Source organism: Colletes latitarsis, chromosome 6 (genome assembly GCF_051014445.1).
Source record: "Colletes latitarsis isolate SP2378_abdomen chromosome 6, iyColLati1, whole genome shotgun sequence".
NCBI lineage: Eukaryota > Metazoa > Arthropoda > Insecta > Hymenoptera > Colletidae > Colletes > Colletes latitarsis.
The window spans coordinates 8,561,431-8,578,441 of NC_135139.1; the positions used below are offsets into that span (position 1 = coordinate 8,561,431).

At 29.9% G+C, this 17,011-nt stretch overlaps 2 protein-coding genes across 6 annotated transcripts; both read right to left on the minus strand.

Annotated features, from left to right (window-relative positions):
- Nucleotides 1–905: 905 nt before the first annotated feature.
- On the minus strand, nucleotides 906–12,880 carry Dcr-1 (Endoribonuclease Dcr-1). Of its 5 annotated transcripts, XM_076766353.1 has the most exons (22): nucleotides 12,588–12,878; nucleotides 12,392–12,507; nucleotides 12,146–12,305; nucleotides 11,781–12,073; nucleotides 10,784–11,721; nucleotides 10,515–10,693; nucleotides 10,125–10,276; nucleotides 9,893–10,034; nucleotides 9,336–9,566; nucleotides 9,055–9,234; nucleotides 7,821–8,034; nucleotides 6,113–6,285; nucleotides 5,857–6,035; nucleotides 5,529–5,782; nucleotides 4,305–5,458; nucleotides 3,584–4,156; nucleotides 3,382–3,497; nucleotides 3,266–3,315; nucleotides 2,966–3,186; nucleotides 2,702–2,867; nucleotides 1,671–2,626; nucleotides 906–1,633 (listed from the first exon to the last, which is right to left on the minus strand). In XM_076766353.1, the coding sequence occupies exons 1-21, from the start codon at nucleotides 12,645–12,647 to the stop codon at nucleotides 2,379–2,381; spliced, it is 5,799 nt and encodes a 1,932-aa protein (XP_076622468.1). In that variant the 5' UTR covers nucleotides 12,648–12,878; the 3' UTR covers nucleotides 906–1,633; nucleotides 1,671–2,378. The 5 variants fall into 5 exon arrangements, with proteins under 5 accessions (XP_076622468.1, XP_076622465.1, XP_076622466.1 ...); XM_076766350.1 differs by having other exon boundaries at nucleotides 907–1,633; nucleotides 3,266–3,497; nucleotides 12,588–12,877; XM_076766351.1 differs by having other exon boundaries at nucleotides 907–2,626; nucleotides 3,266–3,497; nucleotides 12,588–12,877.
- A 1,305-nt stretch (nucleotides 12,881–14,185) lies between these two features.
- Nucleotides 14,186–16,954, minus strand: Nprl3 (GATOR complex protein Nprl3). The gene is made up of 7 exons (XM_076766110.1): nucleotides 16,423–16,954; nucleotides 15,874–16,145; nucleotides 15,711–15,806; nucleotides 15,420–15,638; nucleotides 15,024–15,357; nucleotides 14,789–14,965; nucleotides 14,186–14,727 (listed from the first exon to the last, which is right to left on the minus strand). The coding sequence occupies exons 1-7, from the start codon at nucleotides 16,582–16,584 to the stop codon at nucleotides 14,353–14,355; spliced, it is 1,635 nt and encodes a 544-aa protein (XP_076622225.1). The 5' UTR covers nucleotides 16,585–16,954; the 3' UTR covers nucleotides 14,186–14,352.
- Nucleotides 16,955–17,011: the final 57 nt, after the last annotated feature.

The following is a 17,011-nucleotide window of genomic DNA, read 5'->3' on the forward strand; positions in this document are numbered from 1 at the left end:
TCGTACCATACGCATGAAATTTCAAGTGAACATTTCTGTAGGTTTAAAACATTATAACTTCTGAACGGATTAGAGGATTTTAATGATTTAAAATGCAAACAACGCGTAATTTGGTGAAGAATATGTAGAAATTCTATTATAAGTATTCCATTATTTCAAATAATGATTCTTTAATTTCATTTTGATGGACAATTCGTCTATCAAAGTTGCCCAAATGTCATCTGGGTCTCTCTCTGTGGTTCGTCCTGCTTGGTCACTACGGAAGCCCTCTGGGGTGTTCGCGGGAGTTATCCCTCAACCACCAAGCAAGACGAACCGTGAAGCGAGATGAAGAATTTAATTGAAAATTTACATTCAATCAAGATTTCCGAAGATGGTTAAGAAGATGTTTCACGAACAGCGGCCAAGGGACAACCCGGGTTTCTTTGAAGACGAAGAAAATCCCATCTTTGTGAACAACACTTACACTGAACAATTAAACTGAACAACTCAGAGACTGAACATCTCTGTTACGGAATAACTCTGGAATAAAACTGAACATCTTTTATTTGCCTATATAGGCAAAAGATATATTTGATACAAATTGAATTGAATATTAAATAAACATTCCTTGTTATAAAATTAAAGAATTATTATTTGAAATAATAGAATAGTTGGAAAATAAATCGTTTGAAAATAGTTTATCAAATAAGACTATGAAAACTATTTTCAAACGTTTTATTTTCCAACTATTCTATTATTTCAAATAATAATTCTTTGCTTATATGTATAGTTCGAAACGTATTAAATGCCTGGGCCGTCGTGATTCGAAATTGTATGCCGCAAAGACGGACTTCGGCTGTTCAAGAGCAAGAAGGACAGGCTCCCATTCACGTTCTTTATCGAATTCCCGAAGTTGCATGAGGTGCTGACCTAGCGTAACATATGGCTCGTGCGGTAAGATATGTTCATCGTTATTAATGTCGACATCGATGCACTCAATTATGCCAGATTTGGCCATACTGGGCCATACTGCTTCATACCCAGTGTGGCCAGATTTGGCATAATTGACCGACACTGCTCCGTACACTGGTCTCCGTCATTGTTGTCTGTCCTGTGTTACTACATGGGCCTGCATTTTTGCGCATACGCCATGAAAATTATACTGTATGTAATCTCATGGAGCCAATAAACTACTTTGATGGGATCTGCACACAATAGCACAGGTGAAGCAGATCAGAATATTTATTCATATGATATGCTTATTTATTCAAGGTGCAACTAACATTAAGTTATTATTGTAATTCTTTTGCACCAAATTAAATAATGAAAGAACGCATTTTTCAAGTATTAATTATCTATTAGAAACAGTAAAATTTACAATATATTTTCACTTGAAAATAAGGAATAAAAACTAAACTCAATAAATATAACAAATAATAAGAAAGGCTTTGAATTAAGTTAATTTCACAAAAAAGGTGCTAATTATAATAAACTAAAGAAAACTATTACTTTATTACTTTTAATATTACAATGGACGAAAATTAGTCCTTTCTGCTCAATTTTCAGGGCATAATGAAACAAATGGCAATATGTTAATTCTTTTTCTGTAACAATTAATGTATGTACTTTTTATTTTTGGAAGAAATGTTATCTTCACATATAATAAAACTACTTGTTCAGTTTTAAACGTTTCTGATTATTATTTACAACTTTACAGCAATTCAAACTATAGTTTTTGTGCTGTTCTGTAGAGGGGTGCGAGAATCTGAAAATGCCGGAAACCCGCTGATTGGGACAGATTGGGTCGAATTCCTGAAAGAGTTGGGAACATTTTCCCCCAAACATAAAAAGCAGTCGATCACGTTTAGTAGCATTTAATTATTAGACTAAAATCTTCAACATTTTCGAGAATTCTGACGGTCTTGGGAATCCGAAAATTTGGGAAACCTATTCTGATCAGATCCATTTTTAGGTTCTCGCATACCTCTACTGATTTGGAGTCCCCTACGTATGTATTACACAGAAATGTAAGAGATTTAATGTTAAAAACATGTATGTCATACAGAAAAAGATTTAATATAACTTAAGAATTTTTAAGAATATTTTATGTCGTCGTTATTTTAAGTATTTACAATCTAAAGACGCATAATTTTTCTCAAAATTCAAATTTAAAGCAAACCTTATTCTCTTTAATTCATTATATTCTCCGTGAGTCTATGCTTTAACATCAATTAACTTATTATATTAAATTATAATACATGAAATTTTCTTATGCTACAAATTTATAAATACATTCATGAACACAATTGTATAGAAATATACGTTTCAACACTGTTGAAGAAATTTATCATATTTCTTGTACTTTTATATATTTTATTTTAACGTTATATGTGTTGTCATAGTTTTTCCCGTGGATAACTTTGCATTCTTTTCAGTTTTTTAAGAGCACATTTTGCTGCGGTACATTTTGCAATTCTACAATTTCTTCCAATTCCTTTAAATGACCCCTTACCAAAAACATCAACTGTAACTCTAACTCTACGTCCATCTGCCAATTTTTCTGGTTTTCCAAATTTCGCTGTTTCTGGTTCTAATTCCAATAATTCACGAATTGGAGATTTAGGAACATTAGTGCTGAATTGTTCTGCAATGATAAAATGTGTATTTTATTTTCCTTTCGTGAAAAATATGATACAAATAAAAACAAGTAGTTTAATACCAATTTCCGTTTTCATGATAGCGTAATAAACGCTCCATACTGCATCTAGGGACATGCAACTATCCAAATAAATTGCACCAGCTAATGATTCAAAAACATCACCTAATGCTTTTGGTACTTCTACATCTTCAACGTCTTCACATTCTTCCTCTCCAATTAAATAGTACTAGTAGAAAGTGAATAATAATCAAATATATATGTGTAAGAACTATAATATAAAAATGTTAAGCATAATGAAAACATTTTTTTATAGAAATGTTTTACCTCTTCACTAATGGAATGTCCATTTTCTTCTTGAATCCTAACAAAACGATTTATAACAGCACTTAAACCAGGAGAAAGATGTCGAAAATATTTATGAAATCCACATCTAACAGCCAAGGAAGCAAATATAGTATTATTAACTAAAGCTGATCGTAAATCTGTCAAAGCACCTGGTGAATGTTGTCGGGCATCTTCGTATAAATGTCTTGTTATTAAATAATCTAGAATTTTTTTTTAATTATTAAATAACACCTGACATTGCATAAAATATAATAAAATGCAATTAATTTAGATTATTACCTAAAACAGCATCTCCAAGAAATTCTAAACGTTGGTAACAATCTGTCAATCTATTGGGTTGATATGAAGCATGAGTAAATGCTTGTAATAAGTAACTAATGTCATGAAATTTATACCCTATATTTTTTTCTAATTCCTCATATCCATCAAGCATCAATTTCAATTCGTGTTCCGGATCAGGAATGTGTCGAAGTAGAGGATTTTGTGGTTCTTCCAATGTTCCATAACGAATCTGTAATAATACACTTCTCTTAAAATGTCCTTCAAAATTGTACTTAAGTTTTCAAAACTTTTGAAATTAAGATTAGTTATAATGACCTGCGTCCATATTGCCTGACCCTGCTCATTTGTTCCTTTTATGTACGGTGTACTACCGGGAATTCTTTCTTTAGGTTCTGTTTCCTGTATAATACAAACTTCTTCTGTGGGTAAAACGTGTATCCCTAACCAGGCCATAAAAAGTAATGCACCTCTAGGGCCACAAGCAATTAAGTATGCTCCAATTAATGCCTCCACACAATCTGCGATACTTTTATCAGGAATGCTATGTTGAGTAATTAAATTGTAAGGTATGAAACAACATAAGTTGTCTAAATTATTTGAAAGTGTAGTTTCATTACGGTTAAGTTCGCTCTTCATGATGCCTAATTTTTGTTCTGTTTCTTTAACAAGTTGAGTTATTTCAGTAGGATTTACAGCTTGCAATGTTGGAATGTCAGCTTGGTTCCAAAGTGTAGAAGGTATGCCAGATTCAATTAATACTTGTTCAAGTTCTTTTGGAACATAGTAACAAGGTGGTAACCAATTATCGTGTGGTTCAAATTTTGTTGCTATCATGCTCTCACCTAACATTTTTTGTCTTCCTAATCTGTATAAATTTAAATTGCTGACCTAAAAAATTTCATTATAATTAGACAAAATTTATATATAAAAAAAAGGCTAATATATTTGAATAAAAATTGATATAGTAATTGTATTCAATATAATGTTATATAATGTTTATTTTTGTAAGGTAACTAATATCTTGAGTTTCTAATACCTGTTTAGATCTTAAGTGACTAAGTTTGCCTTCATGAATATTGTCGTATGTACAATATAAATAAGTAGTTATAGCATATTTTAAAAAAGAATCCCCAATAGTTTCTAAACGTTCTAAATTAATACCATCATTTGCATTAGACATAGTTAAAGCTTGTAAAATTAAGCTGGGACTTGGTCCTAAATGATTTTTTAATTCTGGTTGATAATCAAAACTGAAAAGATTGTTGTCCAAATATGTCAATTTCGATTTGTTAGATTCTTTTTTTATCGGTTGTAAACGGTTGTTAGTATTTAATATTTCTTTAGTAAATTTATTAACAACTGTTTCTATGTAAGCTTTATGTTCATAATTCAACTTATTATCTTCAGATTGTAAATTACATGAATTCTTTCTTTTAATTACAATCTCAGTATTACAGGATATAAAAGACCCATTTTCCATTATTTCAGATTCCCTTATTTTAGTAAATTCATAATGAGATTGTCTATGCTTTGCAATCAAAGATTCTTCGTTATTTTTTGCATAGGACCATAAAATGTCATCCGTACTTTTTTCAGTTTCTAAGAGATCCAAGATTTTTTTATTAATTTCTTGTTTAGATATTTGCTTTTCATCTTCAACAGCTTCTGCAACATTTTCTCCTATATAAGAAATTCGTAACCCTCTATTTTCATCTTCACTTTCATCCGAAGTATCAGCAAACCCATCACTGTAAATATCATCTGATTCATACCCATCAAAATCTGATTCACATGCAGGAGAACCATATCGTACACCATTCCAGTTAAAATCATTTGATAAAACAGTTACGTTTAAATCATCTGTGCCAAATTCCATGGAATTCATTGCCATATCATTTGACCAAGTACCAATTTCTAATTCATTTTCATTGTTTGACATTTGCGATTCAGTTCCTACTGCATTAATTTTTTCCAATTGTAATTCATAATTTTGCTCACTTGAATTTTCTTCGCTAGGTTTTTCTAAATTATCTGTATTTTCAGATATATCTTGACATTTATTGTCAATCGCGTTTAAAGAACTTGTTTGAGTTATTTCATTTTTAGTAGATTTAGATTTTTCACTTTCTTTAGATTTTTTTAAAACCTCTGCTAAACTCCATCCAAAGTCTAACGTCGGCCACTCAAAATCTAAAATAGTCTTCGATTATTGATTTAAAAAAAATATTATAAGAAACAATGATTGTTATTTTATACATACTACAATTTAAATTTTCCTGTCCTAAATTGATCATTTGTGCAACTTGACATCGTATTTGATTAGCAAGTAATAAGGCATTGATTCTATACAAAATACAGGGTAAACAAACTGCTAGTCTCCATAAGGAAGCTGGGAATGGATGAATTGCACATAATTCAGCAACAAGGATCTGTTTATGTTCCAAATTTTCTCGTTTTGCACGTTTTGTTTCTTCACTACTTGTAGGTAAAGCAACGCCTTTTCGATTAACATATCTAAAATAGAATTTATAATAAATGTATAAGTATAGTAATATGTTTATAAACATTACATTTGTTACAATATTTACCTAGGTGTTAAGAAATTTAACCTAGCCGAGGTATGATCTACATCAAGCAAAGGCTGATCTACATTTTGTATTTGTATGTCATATTTCTTAAGATAATATTCTTCAAAAGTATCATAATCATTGTCAGGGAAAGAAGACTTGGGATTTAAATTTGTACAAATTTCAGCAACATAGAAATACTGAAATGAATAAAACTATATATTAAACAAACGTGTACTTATTTAATTATTTTATAAATTAACATTTACCAAAATACCTGAGGTTGGTCTTGACTTCTATACCAAGGCATAATCACTGCATCATGATATTTTGATGCATCAAAATTAAAATTCCGTCTGACTTCTTCAGGAACCTTGGTTGGCACTGAATTTCGATTTACGTATATATATTCTAAAAAATCCCAATGTACAGTAACATCAGATGTTTCATCTACAAAAATATAAATTGATTTTAATACGGGGTGTCTCTATTAAGGACGATGACAACATTCTTCCTTAATTTTGTAAAGTTTCTGGGGGCCTTCCATATAACATATGAGTTATCACAACTGGGTGCCTTAAGTGATAGAAAGATACCAGCCTTCATGTTGTTTTGATAGAACAGAACATAAATTTGTATGTTCTTAGATACTTCATTAAATATTCATATAAAACGTTTTTCCTTACCATGCATAATTTAAGAGAAATAATAATAATTATGTTTTATGCTGACATAGTTTTAATATACTGAAATCGTATTAACAGTAATATTACCTGACATTACGAGAAGTCAGAATTAAGATCAAAACGTCTCAGATTTTCTCATATCTCTCAAAAAGATCACAGATTCCTGACCAAAATGCAATCGATCAGGAATATCACTTACCTGATTTTATACTTTTACATTTTTTTTGAGGATCTTTATTAAAAATAACATAATGTGTTGTTTCGTTAAAATATATGGCAGATAGCATATCTGCATCCCAGGAATATATAGACACGATAGCTCACAAAGTTCATACATCACAATAGAAGGCTCCCAGAACCTTACAAAATTTAAAAAAATTTTATCATTACCCCTAATAATTTCCAAGAAAACAACTTGTAACATTTTATGCGGACATCCCCTATACGTGCAGGATGTCGTGTAACTGATGGTACAAGCAGAAAAGTGATAGTTTTTCTATGCGAGAAAATGAATAGAAAATATAGGACGTACTTTTTTTGTACAAGGTTTTGTATTTGAGAAAGAATACATGTACAATTGAGTACGTGACTAATATGTTTGCCCATTATTCGTTATTTCTACTTGTGTTAATATTTTTAAATATTAGTTGTACAGTGTTAATGAAATTGTTGCATCGTATTTCAAAATTAATTTATTATGTGACGAAAAATTAAAAAGAGATATAAACAGTTAAACTTTATCACTGTGACTCTCGCGCTATTCACTATTTATATCATTTGGCTGATCGTGCCTCTGAAATGTACGCACACTTGTGACGTTCACACAGTTACAAACTTTATATTTCAATAATGAAGCCCCAGATTGCAAAATGGGAAAAGATTTGTTGATTTACATTTAAATGTATATTGGTCCTAATAAGAGATCCCTCATTTTCGTTAACATCTTGGCTATCTAGTATGATTTTATCAGTAATATCATCTTTTAATTAATTAAAATCAGTTGAAACAAATAATACCATACTATGATTAATGTTTAAAAACACCAACACAAGCAGAATGAACGAGTAATAATTAGATGCGTTAGTCGAATCTTATTAAATAGTATGCATATTTAATACATTTTCAAAACTGACTTTCTCGTAAACAAAACTTTGTATAAAGAAATTTTGTTGTATATTTTCGATTAAATTTCACAAATAGGATAATGACCTTCCTGTTTGCATCATTACATAATACTCTATATAATATCAATGTAATTTGGGTCATAACGATAACAATTCTAACTATATTCACAATTACCTAATTTTATAGGCACAATCATGTATGAATTTTCTGAAGCATTAGGATCAAAAAGCATTAGGTACTGTTGTAATCTTAATACATTTGTAAAAGTATAATTGAGGAAAGTGGCAATTTTCTCTATCTGTACTTCATTTAAAACCACAGTCTGCTTACTGAGTTTTAATTTTACATGAACTTCTCCAGATCTGGTATAAATAGGAAAAGGACATAACTAAAACAGAAAGTTCAGTATTAACTGGCATTATATGTATAATTATAGTATATATACAGAGTGCAACAGGAATCGCAGTACAACTAAACAGAAGGATACATTGTATAAAAATAAATCGCAAATTTGGATTAAAATTTTTTTATATTAAGTTTTGTTTCCGAAGAAATTAAGTTCGAAAATTTCTTAAATACGCGTGCATTTAACTACAACACGATTGAACGAATTACAGTTTAGATAATTGTTGTTTTTTATATGCATACAATCGTGTTTATTGACATGTATATAGTTTTGCAATTAGCAAGATTTAATAAAGTACTACACACTATAAATATTATTAAAGAATTTAAATAGAGATCTGCGAGGAAATTAAAGAGTTAAACGATCAAGGGATATTACTGAGAGTCTATTCATCAACAATTCATGCATAGCTATATACAGGGTGTTCAGCCACTCCTGGAAAAAATTTTAATGGGGGATTCTAGAGGCCAAAATAAGACGAAAATCAAGAATACCAATTTGTTGATGGAGGTTTCGTTAAAAAGTTATTAACGTTTAAAGTTCCGCCCGTACTGAATTTTTTTCTCGAAAATGCGCAAAATTTCGGGGGTATGTCTATTCATCAAAAATGATTATAATTGACCCTCGCGACCGAAAATAATTTTTTCAAAACGATTTGAAATTTTTTTTTTCCGTCAAAAAATTTCACACCTTTTTGAATTTTTTTTTAGAAAATGGGTAGGATTTCGAGGATATGTCTAATCACCAAAAATGATTGTAATTGACCCCTGCAACCGAAAATAATTTTTCTAAAACGATTTGAAATTTTTTTTTTTCCGTCGAAAAATTTCGCACCTTCTCGAGGCCGAACATCCTGTATACATATAATATAGTTTTCTATCGAAAAATTTTATTTCAAATCTTCAATTCATTTTTACATGAAAAACCCTATTTGGTTGTACTTTAATTCCCATAACACCTTGTGTAATTAATGTTATGTTATTAGTGTTTTTTGTATATTACCTTAGGAATTTCTTTCAATGTTATTATACCGAAACCAATAGCCGATTCTTCAGGAGGGTAAATACGCCGACCTCTAGTATTCTGTTCTTCGGGTAAGGGACAACTCAGGACCATCTTAATGTGGTACAAGTAACAAGGAACTCCAACTTTTGGCCTACAGTCCGTTAATGCCTCAGCTGTCTGAAAATCATAACCTTGATCATCAAAACATGAAATAAAAAGAAGAAAATCAAGACATCCTGAAGTACATGAATGATATTTTAATTTTTAATAGACAGAACCTTCTTATAATAATATTGTCTACGTTTAGTCGTTCCAAGCAGAGTTTCAGAAAAATCCACTTTACTTTCATCCGGTAAAGCCGGTACTTCTGCATCTTCTGGTCTAGCTTTAAAATTTTCTTTCCCAATAGGTAATAAATTATCATCTATTTCATTCTTTCTATGCAAATCAACGCATAACTGCAAAGCAGCCATCCGCCTTGCCATTGCTCTATTTGGCATAGGATATGACTGAAATAAAATTTTAAATACTTATATAAATACTTATTTAAAATTTTATTCATATAATAATTCATTATGAAAATTTAATGTATTGGAATACCTTGCACAGTACAATTAATGTAAGCAAACAAAAAAATACTATATTCATCAAAACATTATTATAATGTGACTACAAATTTTTTCAGAATTTCTTTCAACTATAATATATTTGTATTCCTTACAGATCAGAATATAAAAATTATATATTTAAATTTGAAACTTGAATTATAGTAAAAACGTACAATGTTTGGTATTCCTCTACATTTTTAAATTATTGTGAAAAAAAAGAAATTTACCGATACAATGTATTTTACTGGAGAATTTATAGGGAGTCGTAAAGAACATATATACATAGGCATGTTGTCTACACTCGTCTTTACAGTAGACCATTCTGGTGTTAATCTTGTAAAAGTGTCACTAGGTAATTTTGCACAATATCTGTTCAAGTCAATGTCAAATAATTAAAACGTTTTTTGTAATACAACATTAAAACTATATTTTTTCTATGCATTCATCGCATTACATTACCTGTTTACCAATGATATAGCAGAATTGAAAGTAACTGAAGGTGCATCATCTCCATCAAGTGGTTTATATTGTGGTATCATAGTAGCGTACATATCTGCCTCGTTTTCTTCTTTTGCAGTTGGTTCGTTATTAGAACACTTTACTAACAAAGTCTACAAAATAGATGGATGCTCTTCCATTAAAATTTTCAACTGGGATGGACACAGGTAATGAACTACATTAAATGGTTGCTATTAAAACTGGTACACACTGAAGGTTACGAATAAATGAAATCCAATAAACATTACATTCATTAATCAAACATTACATTTGCTCCATATGTTTGATTCAATTTCGCCATAATAATTAAATAAAATAATTATGAAAGAATCATATATCATAGTTCGATACCTTTTCTACGTAATGATACTGTGCTAATTGCCACAGACATTCTTTTGATACTTTCTGTGAAACTAATAGTATGTGTAATGCATCCACAGCTCTTGCTCGACTCTTACACTGTACATAAGACTGATAAGTTTTTGGAAAATCATATCTCATTACAAAATTGCATTTTGGGATATCAATGCCTAATAGAAATAAAACATTATTAGACATTACATAAAAATAATTAATGCAAACAAATTATTCAGTACTAGTAACATTAATTAATTACAAACCTTTTTCTAAAATTGAAGTTGAAATTAATAAATTACATTCATGTATTCTAAATCTTTTTAAAACTTCTTCTTGTTTTCTATGCTCCATTTCTAAAGCTCTCGAATAACCAATATCATCTGCATTTTTTTCAATTGCATAAAGAGGCGATAAGAAATGTAAGTCTTCATCATATGCGGATATTTCATTTAATAAATAGAACAACACTTTTGCTACAAATGCCTTATCCACAAAAATCACCCCACAAAGTAAATCAGGATCTGTAGCTTCACGCATGTGATGTAGAGATTTGGGAGATTTGGTTACTTTCGTATGATTTTCTTCATTATTTCTCCAATTGCATTCTGATTTTTTAATTTGCCCAAAATTACGTTTATGAGAATTTTCCTTATTATTTATGGATGAATTTTTATAATTATTTTGACGATTCTTTTTATTATGAGGAATATCACCATTCTTGTTATAATATGGAGTATATGTCTTTAAAACTTGCAATAGCCGATGAACCCTTGGTGTAGTATATTTATATATTCTCTCTTTTCCGGACAAAGCTTCAAACGTGCTATCACATAAAGCTCGTATCTTCATAAAAACAGATGCCACCATGTTCAATAATAAATAATGTCTTTCATAAGGTGTTTTTATTTTCAATTTTTCAGTTAAAATTAAAAGAGCAAGTGCAGCACGATCTGCACACCATGGTCCAAGAGTATCTAGTATAAGTAAAAAATCTTGCATCATTTGAAACGGCTTTTCCGTGGGGTCTGGTATTTTTTGGATGTCTTCATAAAACTCTTCACTATAAATTTCTGTTGGGTCATGCCGATGATCACGCAAAAATTCAATAGCATGTAATGTATAATTCTCAATAGTATTGTGTAATTCCCCTTTTTCACATTCAGAATATTCCACTACATATTCTTTAGGTTTAGGGCTGTATCTATTTAAAAGACCATCACCATTAAACAGAAATATCATTTATTAAGATATTATACTTACCGCAATATAGATAATATATCACTAGCTGTTTCAACTTCACACTGAAATATAGTTTCTATTTTTTCTATTTCTAGGCCTAGCCTTCCAGGCTCTTGCATTAAATTAAATAATGGTACACCTAATCCAATAATTCTAGGAACACTGTCACAAGATAAAAAGTTTTGCAAACTAAATGTTAGCTTATCATCTATACACTTGGGGCACTCATCGACTATGACTAGATTTATTTGATGCGGTAGAATCTTTTTTTCTGCTAACAACTGTGCACATGTTTTAGAAGTAGTAACTAATACCTATAACAAAATATTTATAAACAAATAAAAATAATGAGAAAACAACAAATTTATTAATAAAATATTTCTTACATGAGAAACTTCAAATTTTTCTAGAAACTCTGTTGGTGGACAGGTATCACATAATAGCACTTTTAAATCTGTTAATTGTTCTATGTAACTTGCTTTTATTTTATACTTCTCAACATCTGTCAATATGTATAACGATCGTTTTCCTCCTTTACTTAATAATCTAAATTTATTTGATGATAATTTAAAACATTTAATAAAACATCAATAATATAGTAAGGGAATTAAATAATTTCTATTATATATTACCTCCTATTATTGGTAGCAAATTCTTGAATTAATTGTATAACAATAAAAGTTTGTTCGTAACTTTCTCCTAAACAAACAATTATATTTTTCTCTTTAGCAGTATAAAATAATCCAACCTGCAATCATAACAAATTTGAATAGTATGTAGAATAATTTGTTATTATACGATTCTTTAGATAATTTAGAAAATCCTTACTTGATATTCTCTAGGTGTAAAAGATTTTGTATAAACCTGATCATTTAGTGGAAATGCCATGGAATCTATAACTTTTACTATTTAAAGAAGATAAAAATAATATTCCATACAGCTTTTAATACCTTTTAATGTCTTAAGGTAAGAATATTACTTTATAAACAATACTTAAAATGCACACTTATATTTTAGTCGTATTATATTAGATCGTACACAAATTCTAACCTAAGATTAGGCTAGGGCAAATACAGCAAGACAACTTTTGTAGCTATAGAGCGTGCAAGTCAAAGAAGGACTATGTGCAAATAAATTCTTGCGGATCGGCAGGGCCGAAAAATAAGGGGGGCTATGCTAAAAGGTTTCAAACACTGATTGAAGGATGAGTAGAAAGATCGCTGGTGGTCACTGTCAAATGTGAGGTAGATATTTCTATTGTAATAACCCCACACAGCAAAAGAGGAGTCAGTGGTTGTTTCATCTAGAAGAAAATCTAGAAACGAAATGAAATCCCTAGACTCGAAAAATAACTATAGTGAACGACACCTTGGAAATATAGGGTAGTTCAATATGAGCGATATAACAATTATAAGTATTATAACTTCTAATTGCATAGCAGACTCTAGTACTAGCCTAAACTAACATACAGAGGCGATACTTTTTTCGGAACTTTTTATTCATAAACAAACTTTCATTTATGTTTACTTGTAAAGATATCCATAAATTACAATCTACTCAGTGAGCGACATTGGTCAGCAATGCAAAAGTTCTCTGTAACAAATAATACGCGTGATAATACCCTTGGTGATTCCAGGGGTACTGATGAGTTGGTCAGCAGTGGTCATTTTTATATCAGGGAGGGTTTCTGGGGTACAACCAAATCAGCCAATCAGCAGCCAGTTAGGCTCTGCTTGTTTCGAAAGTCATTTAACAAAGTTGCACGAATACCGAACCCCCTCGCACGCACCAATTTTTCGAATATTCTTAGAATTTCTACATATTCTTCGCCAAAATACGCGTTGTTTGCTTTTTTAAACATTAAAATCCGTTCAGGAGTTATGGTGTTTTAAAGATACGCATGAAATTTCGGGGAACGATTTCTGGCCTGAAATTAGATTTTCGGTAAGGAATTTTTTTTTCGAAAATGCGTAGGATTTCGGGGGTATGTGTAATGACCAAAAATGATTGTAATCGACTCTTGCAACTGAAAATAATTTTTTTCAGAACAATTTGAAAAATTTTTTTTTGCCAAAAAATTTCAGCACCTATCCGAATTTTTTTCTCGGAAGTGCACACTGCCTCAGTGCGCGATCTGGTAACACTGCATATCATTGAGTACTGCCTTGATATAAGGAGGATAACCGATAAAATTCGTGTCTGGAAGTTCCAGACTGGAACCATCTCCACCCCCCCTTTTTAACTATACAGAGTTATTTTATTCTCTTTAGACAATACTTTCCCCAGTTAAGTTGATTCTTTTCACTTGCCGAACAATAATCTCCTTATTTCATTAATGTTTAAAACTGAAAAAATTATAATTTTACTTATAATATCTTCTATAAGAAGACACTGACATGGTGGTACTATAATAAGATTTTGTTAAATTATTTATATATAGGGAAATTCTCTTATAATCTCTCCGGTAATTCTTAAATGCTTTATTCCTTTTACATAAAACTGATTGTGCATCCAAATATATTGCAACATTTTAAATTAATATTTACAAAATATAATTTATACCTCATTTAAAAATAATTTTAAAATGAAACAATTAAGAATCAAATTGACTATAAAATAGGGCTATAGCAGGATCTTCGCATTCGCATGTGATCAATACATCTCGAAATTTATCTAAAATTTGTAGTAATTGAGACCTGCGAATATTTTCTAAATACATTATTTCTTCTAAGTGATGTCCTCCATTAAAATAACCTAAACGACATAATCTGTCAAGCAATTTTCTATCATCAGATGGTATATCATAATCTTCTGACTGATAATTATATATTCCATTTTCTTTGTGGAGATTCATTGATAACTCTTCCTTTATATCAGTTGGAATTCCTTTTGGAGCATCATTCAAATTCCATGTGTTTCCACTTTCTGTGATTTCATTTAAGTTATGATTCATTTCATTCTTCATGTCCTTTGAAAAATAGATTTTTAATTACTAAATTCTAAAAAGAAACAAATTTCTTTCAACTTACCAATGGTGTTCGACCATGCACAGTTGGCATATATTGTACATATGTATGTAATTGTAAGAGTAAATGATTTTTTAATAACCATATGACTATTTTCACTAATTGTGTTTGCTGTTGCGATTGATTTAAAGGATTTAATTTTTGACTTATCGAAGTTGGTAATGAAAAGTCGCTGATCACCTAGATGAATTTATAATTTAAATTATATTCAATAATACAAATAATAATTCATAGATACCTGTAAAAGACAAAGTCCTGGAAATTCTTCAGAAAATGCTTCTAATAATTGATTTGTTATTACAGCATCTGGTGATACAACATAAACATTGCTTTCACAAAGAGGATAAATTATAGTAGCTTTAGCCCAATATACTAAATGACCAGTTAATTGAGAAATTTGAGTAAGTGTGAGATCAGAATCAGCAGCTAAAGTTTGTAGACTTTTCAGTGGACTATACATTTGAATTAGACGTTTAAGTGCTGGAGAAGAATCTATTGGAAGTGTATCTAATAAATCTAAAGGTTCGATAAGTAATAACAAGCCATGATAAGGTCTTAAGCTATTTAAACACCTGAAATAAAATTTAATATTTAATATATTATTTTAAGGTTTGAATATTATTTTAACACTGGCCTGTCTATTATTTCTGGATTAATAACAAATCCTTTTTTATGGGATTGATGAACTTTTTGTGGGAGGCAGAAACGTACTTGAATCCATTTATTAATCATGATATTAATTATACCAGAAGTGCTAAGGCTACTAAATACAGACTTTAAATCACGAGCAAGTAAACTTCTTTGTAATATTAATTCATACGGTGATTCATCACAATCACTTTCACCTTCAGACCTAGAAATATATATCAAGGAATTCTAATTATTATTACTTTGACAAAATAATATAAAGTATAATTCCATGTACCTAGTAGCAACTTCATCATGGGTTGAAACCATAATTTTTATTTCTTCCATTACAAAACCACATCTCTTTTCTTCGTGCCTCAATGCTATGCCTAATCTAAAAGGAATAATACATGTGATCTACTGTGTGTCATATATGTCCATAAACATAATGTATAACAAACCTTTTGCTCAGATCATAATAACATTTCACTATAGAATGGCTTGCTTGTGCTTGAAGAGCAAAGACAATATTAAAAAGCATAGAAGAATTAACTTCCTTCAATCCACGAGATGGAACCAAAGTTGGATGTCCAACAAACCGAACATCGTTTACTTTTAATTCAAACTTTTGTTCGCACAATTCTGGTTTAACAGCAAATAATGTTGATAAGACTTCATCGGTTACTCCAGTCAAGTTTCCATTACTTATATTAGAGGTCAGAAAAGGTAAAGACTGTTGATGAAGTTTATTAACTATTAAATTATCATACTCGATAATATAAACATTGGAAAATAAATACAACGTGTTTCAAAAATACATGTAAATACTTAAGGAACTGAATCCACACATGAAATTAACTAAAAAATGTCATATGTATTTGTATGTCTATTCCTTAACTATTTACATATAATTCTGCAACACTTTATATAAGAAATATTGACAATTACGATTGTAATTTTATTATATACTGAATAAGTACCATCATATTACGATTTAGCATAAAACTGACCTGCAATAAATCTTCTGTAGTGGTTAAAGAATAAGGATTCTTTCTGTTAGTACATTGATTAGAATCTCGTGTATGTTTTGCTACATATGGATAACGAAATAATAGTCTATCACCTTTACTATCACTTTTTACAAGAATTATACTTAATGGATTTATTTCCATAACTGCGACTAACTTATTAATTGCAGAGGTTATATTATAAGTTCACTAGTATTAATACACATAAATAATCAAAAGATAAATTTGATTTACATGCGATTAAAAAGAAAATAGAAATAAAAACATTTGATTTAATCCACTATTATTTTAAATGTTAAATACAAATGCTATTTTTCGATTGAAAAGTTTTTGACACATTGATCAAAATATAGTATTACCGGAACCATGTGGTTTGTGTTCATTATATTGAATTTGGTATTTAAAAAAATACACGTGTATTATAGCGGCCAGTTACACTCAATTTACGTTAAAAAAATATACAAATTTTTTTTAACAGTAAGTAAATTACACATTTTGAAAAAATGAAGTTATTGAATTTCTTTGTTATTATGACTATGGTTGTACTGTGGCAAGCATGTACAGACAGTTT

Coding starts and splice junctions, on each gene's coding strand:
- Dcr-1 (XM_076766350.1), bottom strand. CDS start 12,647: ATGGCATTTCCACTAAATGATCAGGTTTATACAAAATCTTTTACACCT. Junction 9,567..9,892: donor CAGTAAAATACATTGTATCG/GTAAATTTCTTT, acceptor ATTTTATTTCAG/TCATATCCTATGCCAAATAG. Junction 8,035..9,054: donor CATTGAAAGAAATTCCTAAG/GTAATATACAAA, acceptor TTTCTGTTTTAG/TTATGTCCTTTTCCTATTTA.
- Nprl3 (XM_076766110.1), bottom strand. CDS start 16,584: ATGGAAATAAATCCATTAAGTATAATTCTTGTAAAAAGTGATAGTAAA. Junction 15,807..15,873: donor TATTATGATCTGAGCAAAAG/GTTTGTTATACA, acceptor TATTCCTTTTAG/ATTAGGCATAGCATTGAGGC. Junction 14,966..15,023: donor CAGGACTTTGTCTTTTACAG/GTATCTATGAAT, acceptor AAATTCATCTAG/GTGATCAGCGACTTTTCATT.